At 40.1% G+C, this 14,394-nt stretch overlaps 1 protein-coding gene across 13 annotated transcripts in view; it reads right to left on the bottom strand.

Annotated features, from left to right (window-relative positions):
- The window catches only part of CALD1 (caldesmon 1), a 194,010-nt gene that overhangs the window by 16,300 nt on the left and 163,316 nt on the right, over nt 1–14,394 (bottom strand). For 9 of the 13 annotated variants that reach the window (XM_048057960.2, XM_048058079.2, XM_048057778.2 and 6 more), the window contains 5 exons: nt 12,830–13,901; nt 12,101–12,181; nt 7,068–7,216; nt 2,097–2,358; nt 119–259 (listed from right to left, as the gene is read on the bottom strand). In XM_048057960.2, coding sequence (XP_047913917.2) covers nt 119–259; nt 2,097–2,358; nt 7,068–7,216; nt 12,101–12,181; nt 12,830–13,901 — 1,705 coding nt within the window. The remainder of the gene's footprint in view (nt 1–118; nt 260–2,096; nt 2,359–7,067; nt 7,217–12,100; nt 12,182–12,829; nt 13,902–14,394) is intronic. The other 4 variants (XM_048058241.2, XM_048058366.2, XM_066999041.1 and 1 more) reach the window with 3 other exon arrangements.

The raw sequence follows: 14,394 nt of genomic DNA, 5'->3' as shown, positions 1-14,394 counted from the left end.
AACATTGGCCCATGACTGATATCAAGTATTTCTACAATGCTTTGGTGTTTGGCAATTGGTTTGAACTGCAACCCCCTTTACTTCTTCTGTACTTTATGGAAGTTAGTGGGGAGGTTACCTTGAGAGATGAACCTTTAGGACTGAAGCATTTAAATGGTTTCTTTTCTTCAGATGCACCATCTTCTGGCATCTTTTGACGTTTCTCAGCAGCTTCAGCCCTTCTCCTTTCAATTTCTTCCTTCATCCTCCTCTTTTCCTCCTAAACAAATAATAAAGGATATTTCTTCTTTCAGAAACTACATCACCATTACAGGGCTTTGTAGTCCTGCAAAAATTTAGCGCACTTTATAAAAAAAGGTTTTTATGCTAGCCAAAATAGTTCGGGGACTTATATGAAAGCTAGTAACATACTGATGTCAATTCATCATATTATTAAATAAGTGAGGAAGACAGCTATTCCATTACTTTAGTGTCTCCTCACAGGGAGGTCACCAGCCTTATTGCCATGTAGTGTTGCTTAAAGAGAGTATAAAGCTCATTTATAAAAATGCTGTTTCATTAAGAACTGGATTTCAGAAGCCTAATGTCATTTTTTTGTAGTTGTACACACATTTAAAAACATTTTGGAAGAACACTTAGATGTGCTCTGAGTCTGCGTATTAATGCAAACAGGTTTACAAGAGAACCAGTCAATCAAAATAGGTTGCACAGACTCTAGTTTCTCTAAACAGATGTAAGAAACAGAAACTCCCATGGTCTCATTTTGTTTCCCAGATTCAGTTTCTCTGTACCCTCATGTATCACCTTTGTATTGTACTTTTCTCCATCTGCTCTGACACTTGTGCCAAGGTTAATACTTCACATGGAAAATTCAATAGATGCCCAAAAAATGAAGAGGAAGTGCTTATAATTTTCCCTCCAGAGACACAACTTGAGTTTTAAATTCATAAGCTACAAGTCAAACCAGAAGCCCTCCAAGGACAACCACTGTGAGTGCTGGTTAGCAAGTTCTGTTCTTATACAGCAAGTCACTGGGCAATCTCAGCAACTATTGAATTGCACTGTAAAGAGCTTAGCATATTAAAGCAATCGGCATTCATCTGCTAACACTATTTTTATTCTTCCACCATTTGTTCTCCAAACATGTGAGATTCCTAAATGATGCACCAGAGATTTGAAAATCTATTTATAGAGTCCCTTGGCAGAGGAAGCACAGGCAAACAGATGTACTTGGGTACTTGATATTTAAATAGACAAGAATATCTTCCTAATGAGATCTTGCCCATCATAACTATATATAACATCAGCATTCCAGCTCATCTACAGCAGACAAATTTTTGCCGTGCACTTTGTAATTCAAGTTGTGCCACATCAAAAGGACTGCAGATAAATTAAGAAGTCTGTGGCTATAACACTGCCCCCAGAATCTCACATACCCAACAAGATAAGAAATTTACAACTGCTGTAGATGACATCCTGGCTCGTGAAGACATTACTAGAGCTTTGTCTTTTCTCAAAGAGACAAGAACTGCAGTTTTTCTTGGTGCCCTGCATGTTTTACCTCAGGTTCTCACAATAATATCTCTGTGGTGTGGTCATTTGATATCAAACATGGCATACTTGCAGTTAAATCTGAAGGGTAAATGGGGTAATTTTAATATTGGTACCATATCTGAAATCACTGCAACAGACCATGTCCTGGCACATGATAAGAAACAGCCACGACCAGAAGAGCACACAATCCAAATAGAACTCCCAGAAAAAGGGCACAACCTGAAGCAAAGTCATTGCAGCAAATCCCCACACAGACCTCCAACAATATCACATCCAAGAAGGAGAAACCCACTTTAGCCTGCACGTCTTGCCTTCCTTGCTGTACACTCCATCCTCACCTATGTGCAAGTCTCCTGTGGCCTTATTCTGCCCTTTTGTTAAATGCAAACACATTCTCATCCATCCCCAATGACTTCTTTGCCAAAAGGTGTCTGTACAGACACTGCTGTAAAGAGTTACCATCTAATCCATGGCTGATTGAAGTAAAGTAGTAACAATAAGGGATTAAAACCAGAGATCAATACTCCTTACTTTACACTTACCTCCTCTCTGGCTTTTCTCTCAACCTCTTCCTGCTTCTTCTTCTGCTCCTCTTCCTCCAGGATTTTCCGGCGCTCCTCCCGCCTTTTCTTCAGTTCCTCCAGTTCCACGGCTGCCTCCTGCTGTTTCTCCTTCAGCTTCTCGAAGTCCTCTTTCTCATTCTCACCCTGGCGACGGCGCAGATCATCTAGCCGCTTTCCAGCCTCTACCTGGGACCCTGCCTTCGCTTCCTCGGCATTCGCAATTCCCTTCAAGTTGGAGCGGCTGGGAAATAAAAGAAAGGCAAGGTAATGCACCACAGGTTTTCCCTTCCTAGACAGAGCCACCCTGCTGCCCCACATTCACCAGCAACATGAGGATACTGCCTCGCAAGATCTTTTGCTCCTTGTAAACTACAACAAACCCAAAGCATTTTTGTCGGGAGCTAGGTAGGCTGGGATACTTGGAGGAACACCTCTCCCATCCACTGCCAGTGAGGAAGCAGTCTCGTATACTCGTGAAGCAGAGACTGAACCACCCTAGCTGAGAATGCAGACCACCTCCAGTTTTATCACAACTCAGCTAATGAGCTTGAAATGTTTAACATCTCACGTAACTTTAGCAAGACATATCAGCATCTCCATGGTATACAGTAAACCACCGAAGTTTCATATCTCTGCTCTGCAGTTTGTGTGCAGAAGAAGCACTTCCAAAAAGCATATTGTACTTAATACAGAAAACAAAGCAATGGAAACCCATAACTAATTCCTCTCTGTTGGTTTTAAGTGAGACAAATTTACATATTAAAAAAAGAGCAAAAATACTCTGCTATATTCTATGTTAGAAAATATGCATAACCCTTTGCTTTCAAAGGCAAATATTTTATATAATCCATTTAGAAAAAGACAAGTATCTTTGGGAACAGAACCAGTTACTTGACTTGAGGAATACAGAAGGAAACAAGAGAGTGGTGAGACTCCTACAGCTTCAACAGTGTTTTAAAAAACTAAAAAGGTCCCTACCTAAAGCACCTATCACTTGGACTCAGCAAGCTCGTATGATTAGAAAGGTTCATCAGATCTTTTGCTGACAGTTTCCAGGGAAGGTATGACTTTAATTAAGGAACTGGAAATTATTTATTAACTGTAAGCTTCCACAGAAGAAAAACAGAAGTTTTCCAATCAACTCTAATATGAGAGACAGACAGAAAGAATACAAGGAAAAAAAAAAAGTATTTGTATAGGTGAAGTGCATACTTTCAACAGAGTCAGATAGTATCACCTAGTTAAACAATTACCACAAGAGTGTTTAGTCAAATGTCTGCTCCCTGAGCATGTTTAGTATTACTGCTGACAAGGAGATAGGTACGACAGAGGTATCAGTGTGCTATTGACAAGGGACAGAAACGGAATGTACTTACTGACTTTTTTTAAAGAACTTTCTGCTCTGTTCCGTTGACATTTAGAAAAGCTGGAAATTAATGACTTAATTAATTGAACCAGAGCGTTGCAGAATTTAATGCCATGAGATGGTATAAATCGAGTGTTCCAACAAAAACAATAACTGTTAGAGATGATGAGATTAGAGATGACAACGCGAATAACAAATATGATATAAATTCGCAGTCTGGTGAATCACACCCAGTCCTGTAAATGTACTCTTCATTCAGATGGATCCTTCATCTACATAGGGTTAACCATATAAAACGGGTTGTCGGATCAGAGCTGAATTATCTGTGGTTTCAATATTGCAATAGGATCTACTAACACAGATTACTCTGCCCCCACATGGTCTTACTGACTGCGATGAAACTCAGCTGCAGCAGGGTAGAATGCATGATTTTTGAATTGTATTATTAAAAAACAATGCCAGCATAACCAAACTGACCCTGTGACATGAATCTCACCTGTTGTAATTCATCTGTGAAAGTTCAACACCGAAGTAGTAAGACCTGACATTTATTTTGCAATGTGTTTACTTGGTTTTAGGAAGTCTTTTCTATATATAACATCAAAAAGTAAAGCTAATGAAAAAAAGAAAAAGAAAAAAAAAACTCCCAGATATCTGTGAATTTATGTATCCTTAAGACACTCTCACACTTGTTTTTCTAATCTAGAGTTTTAGGTACATAGCATATATTTCCCTAACATCACCTGATCACAATTTTTTTTTTCTTCTCTGGGTCCTATTCCTGATTGTGTTTTTGCAGTGCAATTACTTAACCCAGGAAAGTAGAACCAGAAGGTTACCTTCCACCATAAAAGTCATGTTGTTGTGAGGGGTCACTGATAGAGGTTTGCATCAGATAGTGACACCTAATTAAAGAAAGGAACCCTTGTGCTTTTTTAATACAAAATATATATACAATTAATTAAAACATTGTGAGAACACATTGGAAACTTTATTTGAAATTTCCTTTGGACTATTCAAAAACAAAGCAAGGATCAAAACTTGAGGTTTGAGGTAAACTTTTGGGTGTCCACCCTGAAATACCCCTGATTTAGTTCACAGAGGTGACAAGAACCCAGAACAACCCAGGAACCCTTATAGGGCACCAAGTTTTTCTAAAGATCCAATTCATCTATCCTGTGCAGCCCAGAAGAAATCCGTCTTTTCTAAGGCTTTCCTGCTTCATTGCAGGCTTGCAACCTCTGTAACAAATATCCCAGGAACCTCATTCATTCATTCATTCATTCATTTATTGCTCTTGCCCTCTGAAGTCAGTGTTGTCAGCCCAGCCAGATCTACAAAATGGTGAAAGAGGTCGCCTTTGATAGACATAATGATATCACTGGCAAGGGCAAATGCTCAGCACTCAAAATTAAGAGAGCTAAGAACATACCAGTTACTCCAGTTACTCTGATTCTCTTAATAAATAACTGCTCCGTTTTATATCAGTACACGAGAAAGGTTACTCTTTATACTGACTTCAGTGCAGATGGCCTCAAGGAAATCAACAAGTACTCTCAACCTTCAACTCATAAAAGCCAAAAGTAGAATCTAGTCTTAATATTTTTGTTTGGAGACCTCAGGTGACTGTTTCGTACTCCTTACAATGAAGATCATTTAAGTTTCTACCTTATTTTATTCTCATGCAACACACAGGACTTTCCCTACTGGCTCTGCATAATCTGAAATAGGAAACAATAAGCTGGCAGTAATTCTCTGTATTTTCCTCCACCTCCCAAACTCCTCTGTTTTCAACAGATCCTGGGAATCTCCATTCCCTGTTGTCAAGATTGAGGAATTAGTTTGAGATGTTGGGTGGAGGAATAGTTTCATAAGTACCTCTTTGGTGCTAAGAAATGAAATTGGTTGCAAGCTTTCAGACAAGGAGGAAAAGGAAAAGTAGTGGTTTGTGGGAGCCAAAAATGTCAGAACAATGTGAAAAACGTGTTACTTCATATTTAGGGCTGTTCCAGTCCTGTATAAGAATGGGGAGAAAGGTAGGTGGGAGGGGAGATGGGAAAGGGAAGCTGCAGAATATTTTTGGAGTTGTTTTTTTTTTCTGTAATTTTCTGACTGACTTGGACAAACAAGATGCAGATAAGATTTTTCTTTAGCCTCCACTACCCTATTTTATTCTCAGTCCTCACCATTGAGAGTTAGCCAAGTTACATGCTTCTTAATGAGTATCTGATGTGTTCATGTAAAAACAAGAAGATAGTTCCAAAGAAAGCCTTAGGTTAGACACCCTTCACACATTTGGGAAAGAGTGGAAGAAAAACAGAAGAAGAAAAAGGGAATGGAAACACAGATCTACATGTTGCCACTAAGGCCTGTCTCCCTCAGGAAGTGAAACAAATGAAAACACAACAAAAATATTTTTAGAAAACCGTTCTCATGTTATTGATGATGTGACCCAAGTCATGATGCAGGACAGTTCTGAGCAATGCCCATTTCCTGCTATCCCATCTCCATGCTGCCTGACTCCCTCTGTCTTTTAACCTTAGGTCAGGGTGTCTCCAGGGCCTTATGAACTGCATTTTATTTTGAGAAAGTTTGGTTTTCCCGGAAGAATCGCTAGGGGAATGCTGAGATATAACAGCAAAACCCATCTGACCTACATGGATTTCTAAACATGCCTGGAGAGTTTAACCTTTTCTTTGCCTGTGCCAATGTAAAAGAGGAAGAGATGTGCAGAAGGAAAAAAAAAAAAAAGATTTCTAACAAACTCATGTTCCTCTGCTAGAAGGAAGAATTTGTGCTCTGTTTCTTTTATTCCCTTCCTTTTAGCAGGTAGAATCCCTTTTTAATAAACTTCCTCAGCAATTTGTTATCTTCACTGAATTTCCCAATACAGCCATAAGGCCAGTATTTCCTTGAAAAGAAAAAAAAAATAAATCTAAATTAATGCAACTTTTAAAAAGACAAATATATATATATATATAGGCTATAGCCTATATATATATATATAGGCTAGGAGAGGTTTTCAACTAACTGAAAAATCACTTCTGTAGAGAAGCCACTAAGTTCAAGGTTTGCCTTGAAATCAAGAGAGAAGTTCTCAAGAGTTACCCATTGAATTGTGCTGCATACTGATATGCAGTCTGATTAAAAGCAGATGTGTAATTGGAAAATGAGTTATTTCAGGTTGAGATCTGATTAAAAATATTAGAGACTACAAAATCTGGAATGTGGTCATTACTGGCCTCTGTGCAGCTATTAGAATGAAATTCTAATTGAAAGTCCCGCAAGGAAGGAAAACTCCAGCAGAGAAAAATAGTTGCTCATCTCTACTGAGGGCGCAAGGTACTATTTACATCTGCTTTCCGTACCTTGTTTTGTCGCTGTAACAAAGGGATCGTAGTCCATTAGAAAATAGGCCAACAGCCTTAATTCAAACCTAGCCACATAGTGAACACCAGAGCTTCCACTGATGATGCCAGTTAAGTCTTCTCTTCAGCTGCCACAAGGCCATTAAAGAGAGACCCCTGAGAAGGCCCCCTGCTCTGCTCTAGCATAAACAAGCCCCATGCTCACTTGGAACTTACCCAAAAGCATTCTCAGTAGATTTAAGTTTGGGGGAAGTGAGCTCACGTTCTCCATTCTGTGCCTTTTGTTCAGGAACTCCTTTTTTACGATCCCAGACACTTTTCATTTCCTCCTTGGGTGCTTTTTCTTTATCCTTGTCATCTTTTACCTGCTCAGAGATACCGTAAATCATAGAGGGGGAGGGAGAAAAGTCACAGTGAGTCATTATAAATAACAGTCAAGGAACACAAATTGCTTGGTATTAACCAAGTGATTTACTAATCTTAGTGATTAACTAAGTAACTGTCTTCAAAATGTTTATGTGCTTTATGAAAGAAGTAGTCTGCAAAGCTCAAAAATGTGATCATCCATCACCCTGCCTGCCTGACCTGAATTCATGATGAAAACATCTAAAATCATCAGTCTTCTGTGAAAGTTTTTTGCAGCCATGGGACTTTGCTACCACATCACTTCTTTCTACAACTGCACCTTCCTCAGGCGCCCCAATCCTCCTCCCTTCCACTGCAGCATCATTCACCTGTTGCCTATGAAGATCCTAGGCTGCAAACCCTCTGGGACTAGGCTTGTTGTTACATTCTCGGTACAAGGTTTAGAGCATTGAGGCAACAGAATAGTTCATAACCTTCACCGATTGCCAAGCTGGATAAGGTAAGTTCATGCTATTTGGATGTAGGAAGACCATTCTGCAGCACAGCAATGGAGTGCTACCAGACCACACCTAGCATTTCCAGTGTCACAGCAGGTGGATAATTCAATACTACAAGAATAATGACACAGATACAAAGCAATCTTTACATCAGAATAAAAGTTACTCTGATAAAAAGCATAGTCCTACCAGGGGCTAGTTATTGATAGTGTTATCAGACACTAGTAATGAATATCTAATCCTATGAAGAAGCAGATATTCTCTCTGGAAACACTAGAGCAAAAATTCCCCCCGTCCTTACAAAGTTTTGCCACATAATTTTTAAGAGCAATTAAGTATATTTAGAGCATGGATTTCACTCTCCAGTATCCCTCTGTAGTAGTGGGCTTGAAGTATTTACCAATACTAGAGACAGACTGATCTCAGCATGCTGAGTCATGGCTGGATGCTGATAAGAAGTGGAGGATATGGACTGATTTAAGTACTTTGTCCTCAAGCAGAATTATTCCCACTAAGAAAATGAATTGGACTAGCAGCCTAAATAAACTTTCAACAGCAGCAGAGGAAAAAAAAAAATCCCCCGAAAAACTTTTTTTCCCAGCTGTATCATATTGGAGGAAGTGGGCAAGCAAGAAAAAAAAAAATAATCTTCTGTTACTTGGAAGCTTATCGCCTTCCCATTTGCTATCTTAAAAAATAAAATAAAATAAAATAATTTCCATAACCATAACAGCCCTGTCTGCAGCACAACAGATTTTATAGCATTCCAAACTGCACCTAGAAATAAAAGCCAACAGCAGGCAATGCAGAGGTGGCACAGACCACCAGTCAGTGCTGGGTGGATATACTGCTCAAGTAAGTTTGACACCGGGGAGCGATGCTGTACACAATGCACAGAGACACTTGCTCAGCCCCAAGAGCATGCAGCAGCAGCACAGACATTCCCCATGTGCGCCTGCCAATGGACTCTAGCTACGACCTGGCAGCACTGCCCTGATGGACAAGAGGGGAGTTCGGTTTCCATGGCCGTGCATTCTTTGGCCGTGATGCCGTGACTGCTAGCAAACAATGCCATTATTGCTAGCTGCCTCAAGGAATGGCTTTCTGTTTTCTAGGAGCTGCACTGAGACAACCAGTGCTATTCATTGAGTTTAATGAATGCCGCCGGACAGTAACGTCTTTTGGGTGCTCCCAAATCTGGGCAAGATTCTAGCTAGTGACATGTTCACAGAAAAAAAAAAAAAAAAAAAAAAGGAAAGAAAGAAAGAAAAAAAAAAACTCTGCTGCCTGTTGGCAATCTCCTAAACCTTCAGTCCCAGACAGGGTGATACGGAGACCTGCGATGTTGATTGTTGTAAGATTTCAAATGCCAGGATGTCTGTGTTGGGATTTTGAGAGCATAGGATTTCCTTTGCCGAGATTTTCATCAAGACCTTTCTAAGTCTCATTAAAAAGCCAATCTTCCAGCTGCCTGATGTATTGAAGTCCACTGGGGAAGGTCATATCTCTTACATCTTAATTGAAATTGCTGAGAAAACTAATATTAAAACAATATAGTTTAAAAATTAATAGGTTAGGAAACAGCATTTCAGAAGGCAGTAGGATTTATGGTAATATGTGTGCATTTGAGAAAACTGTTAATGCAGCTTGGCTTCTTTATTCAAAAAGATAATAAAACAAGATATAACACAAACATTTCACAGCTTTCATGTCCAATAATTTTCCTACTAATTTTAATGCCAAAACTGTGACTGATTAGCAAAGAAATGGAATGCATTATGTCCCATTCCAGAGGAAGGCAACAGAAAAATTATTTTCCCTTGTCTCAGTGCTTCCCTGAATTACAGATGAATTCAGCTTCCACGGAATTTAGTGAAAAGGACTACTCTGATTACGGTTGGAGTGGATGGGTGGTATTACCTGAACTGAACACAGCTTGCACTGTCTCTCAAATATTGACACTCAAGTCAAAACAGAACCTGACCAAAAACATGTTTAGCTAATTTAAAAAATAATTTATTTATATTTTAATCTTTCTCCATACTACTTCTTTCCTGTTAGGCTTTTATATTAATATTCGAGAGTCAAGTTTTCTAAATCTAGGACTTGAACACTCTCAGAAAACAATGAATCAGTTGCTGAGGTTGGGGCCATTTGGCAAATTTTATTCCTTGCTTGGGCTGTTTCTTAGTGACTTAAAAGCTGTGGGCATCTGGGTCTAGGGCATCCATTTAGAGTCAACGACTATACCCAAATACCATGAGAAAAGCAACCATTGCGGTACGTCTAGCCAAACTGGAAGCAGGAAATACCAGAAGTCTCACATCATGAGAAAGCTTGTTCTTATGAACTTTCCAGGCCAGTTTTGAGAACCCAAAATTGTGGGGCAGTTCAGAGAAGGAGACAAATTTTGTTTGCTAATTTGATCAAAACCTGAGCTTTGAGGACCAGATTTTGGTCACATTAAGAAAGGATATGTGCTTGTGTTGCACACTTACAGAAGCAAAATCTGGTTAAGTGTTCCTTCAGGATCTTGTTCACTACATAATGCTATCCCCTTAACTCCATATATGTGTCTGAAATAGCCTCACTGAATTTATACATCCTTGCATGGGGGGAAGAAGTGGAGATAGGAGCCTGATCTTGACTTTGTTTGGAGTCTGAGATTGTCAATTTTTCCTCACGAGCCAAGAAGCAACAACCGAGATTTTCAAACCTGAGCAGAACATGTTGAATGTTCAGCTCGATACACATGCAATAGTTTTACCTTTCAGCGGATGCATATTCAGCATTGCACCAAAAGTAGTACTCTCTCAAATTGTCTCACCTTGAGCATCCAAAAATGTACTAAAATTACAAGTTACTTTCAAAAGTCTTCCCAGTTTCCTGGAAGAATCCAGCCTTGTAGGCATGGCTGAAAAGGATGACAGAAGCACCACTGAGTGCTGATTGAGCTCCACACAAACGTAAGGAGGATGACTGTGTGTCAAGCCCTCCCCACCTCCCAATCAATATTTGTGGTCAAACATTTACAGCCCACTTTTTACATTTACTTGTAATAGTCAAAGATTGTGTGCAACAGTGAATATTACAAGCTGACTCCATCATACGAACAGCTTTTAATATAATCCATCCCTTATTTTCTGCACAGTTCCTTCCTCTGGCTTCACAATCAGGGTGATCAGGTACAGTGACTATTTCATTTTTCTAAAGCATTATTTTAACATATCTCCTAGGTTTCATTTAACTCTTTCCCTTTCTAGACTAAGTTATTTTAGCATTGCCAGTCTCTCTCCCTGTTGATTTTGAAACCTTTCTTTTAACCATCTTCATCACTTTACTTGCTTTTTTCCTGTACCTTACTAAAAATATGGACAATCAACTCAGGTAACTGGACATAAAACCTTGTCACATGATTTGCCCTCACCTCTCTGAGGGTGAGCTAAGCTCCTGCAGCATGTTCTGAATTAGTCAAGCTGCCTTCCTACAACTGAGGACACTGGACCATACCCTCTGTAGCCCCCAGCGCTCCCAAGCAGCTGCAGAGGGAACAAGCTGCCTGTTACTAAATCTCTGTGCTGTGGCTCCCTTTAAGCCACATGGAGATGGATGAACCTAAATGGGTGCAAACCTGCAAGAAGCTGACTAGTCCCAATGCCTGACCAGGATCAGAGGCCATTCTTATACCTGCTGTATTGACCCAAAAGCTCAGGTGCTGCATAAAATGGAACTTGGCTCCCTGTTTGCCAGCTGTAACCTGAAGAGTAAATGGTTCCCGAATCTTATTTACTTACCATACAGTAAAACACCATGGCACCAGCTCCTGTGTTTACAGTGGAAATGCAATGCAGTAAATTTTGTAGAACTTCTCTTTAAAACAAAAGAAGAATCTTGGGTATGCACAGTTTATATCATGGGACATTGCAGTTTGGGGGAAAATCATTAGTTAAGGCAATCAGGTGGCCAAAGGGCTTAGATTATTATTATTGTTATTGTTATGGTAAAAGTAGGTCTCAGTCATAGGGAAAAAGTTCACAGTAAAGTGGGAGGAAACCAGGGAAGGATGATTAGTTGAAAAATTCATCCCTAAGGTGCAAACCATCCTTGTTTTATTGCCTGACCTGAGTTTAACTGAAGTATTTGTTCTAAGACAAACAGGTCTTGGTTGTAAGGCCCTAAAAAAAACAAAATACTTAAGCATATACTTAATGTTAAGCATCATAAATAGCTTCATCCCTATTTATTTCATCAGGATTGCCCATGTTCTTGAAGTAAGGCACATGCTTAAGTACTTTGCTGAACAAACAACTTTCAGTTATAGGTCCCTTACTTATTTTCTTATCTTAAGTTTCCTTACAATATCTAAATCAGTGGTTTGTAAGTTACCTGATCTTTTTTGGAGGTAGGTTGAAGCTTCTCTGGTAACTTTTCCTTTTTAGCTTCCACTTTAGCCTCTTTGTCTTCCTCCTTTGTTTGTGGGTTTTTAATATTTTTTGTAAGTAAGATACGGAAACACCATTCTATGAGCATCTGTTTGCAGTTTTGTTTCTCCACACTGTGTTCATGTCCCAAACCTGTGTGCAGCCATGTCTTTCATATGCTGCTGTGCCCACACCTCCATGTGCAGCCGTGCTTCCTCCACCCTCTCCATATACTTCCATTCCCCCATCTGGGCTTTCTCCCTTGTGCAGCATCATGCTCACATGTCCCAGCACAGAACCCCTTATTGTGATTGCATTTAACACAGGTGGTTCCTCACACAGTTTACCAGGTGCTCATAATATTTTGTGTCAAGTTGTGTTTGCCTCAATTTCATGTGTTACTGCAGCAGACCAGCTTATAGCAGCTGAGAAAAAAGGCAGCAAAAAAAAACATGCAGAGCTCTGGACATGCAAGGTGTGCTCTGAACAACGGAGTGAGGACAGGCATGTTGTGTAATTCGTTATTGATAAGCAGGAATAAGGAATTTTAGTTTAAAAAACAGACAGCATGGGTATTAGTTGTATAAATGCAGGAACAGATCTGTGAGGAAATTCCAATTCAATCTTTTTGTTCTTGCATTACATTTCTCACAAACAACAGGTGTCTTATTTTGGTGCAAAATGTTTACTGTACCTGTTTTTTTAGGAAAGCTGCTTGAGGTTTTTCCTCTTGTACTTTCTTCTCTTTTACCTGCTTATCTTCTGTTTTCTTTTCTTCCATCTTTTGCTTTTCTTTTAATTTTTCTGCTTCTAGCTTAGCCTTTTCTTCAGCTGCCCTCTTTTCCTCTTCTGCCTTAGCCCTCTCTCTTTCCTCAGCTGCTTTCCTCTCCGCTTCTGCCTTAGCCCTCTCTCTTTCCTCAGCTGCTTTCCTCTCCTCTTCTGCCTTAGCCCTCTCTCTTTCCTCAGCTGCTTTCCTTTCCTCTTCTGCCTTAGCCCTCTCTCTTTCCTCAGCTGCTTTCCTTTCCTCTTCTGCCTCAGCCCTCTCTCTTTCCTCGGCAGCTTTCTTCTCCTCTTCTGCCTTAGCCCTCTCTCTTTCCTCAGCTGCTCTCTTTTCCTCCTCTGCTTTCTGTTTTTCTTCAGCTGCCTTCTTTTCTTCTTCTGCTTTTAACCTCTCCCTTTCTTCTGCCTCAAGTTTTTCCCTTTCTTCTTCAGCCTTTTCCTTCTCTTTATCTACAGCATCAGTTATACTCTGCTCCCCTTCCTGCACGGCATTTGTATCATTCTCTGCTTGGTGTTCCTCTGCATTTACAGCTAGAGTTTTTGTTTCTACTACCTCTTCTTTATCTGTGGATTTTGCCACATCTACCTGATTTTCCTCTATGGGTACCTCCTTTGGTTTGTCCTCCTGTGCCTCCTCCTTGTCTTTTTCTTCTTTTTTTTCATCTTCTTCCCCATCTTGCCTCCAGTTGTTCCTTTGGTATGACTTGGTAACCGTTTCCGTTTCCTCAGTCTCATAGCGTCCTCGGCGTGTTTCAACCTTTTCCTCTTTCCCTGTGGTCTCATTTTCTTCCACATTGTTTACTTCTCTCCTGCTGGGCACTGACAAGCTCCCATCTGTGATCGTTGGGTCAAATTCCTTTTGACGTTCCAGGGCTTCCTGTAGACGTTTTTGGCGTCTCTCCTCACGTCTTGCCAGTCTCTCCAACAATGCAGCTTCATCATCTGTTCCCCTTGTGGTTGTACGTTTGGTTTCATCTTCTGCCACACTACATAAAAGTGACAACTTTTCATTAAAAAAGCTTTCTAACAATGTATGCTTAGTTTTTTCTTAAAAATAAAAAATAAAAAAATAAAAAAGCTTGCTGTAACATCATTCCATGGTTTGAAAACACAACAGGTTGCATAATTCATAATTTAGCCAAATGGTTCCGGGGATTAATTTTGGCATTTCTACATGTATAGGAATGTGGCGTTTCACAATGTCAGAGCCTGGAAAGGTTCCCTTTCAGGCGAGCTCCAAGAGCCGCTGAAGTCCCCAGGAGTTTCACTGACCTCAGTAAGCACTGGACCGGGCCCTGATGCTTGGAACAGCTGAAATACAAACAGCTCCGAAAAATTCATCCTCCCACTCCGCACCCTGCAGCAGAATACTTGAAAGACCTCAGCTAGCTTTAAGGCCCTCTTCAGCTCGGCTGAGGGAATATTTGAGAAATCTTTGTCTTATACCCAGACAAAATTTTTGAAGATGCTACACAAGCA

This window comes from Anser cygnoides, chromosome 1 (genome assembly GCF_040182565.1).
Source record: "Anser cygnoides isolate HZ-2024a breed goose chromosome 1, Taihu_goose_T2T_genome, whole genome shotgun sequence".
In the NCBI taxonomy this organism is placed as follows: domain Eukaryota; kingdom Metazoa; phylum Chordata; class Aves; order Anseriformes; family Anatidae; genus Anser; species Anser cygnoides.
This window is presented reverse-complemented; position numbering and strand designations above follow the sequence as displayed.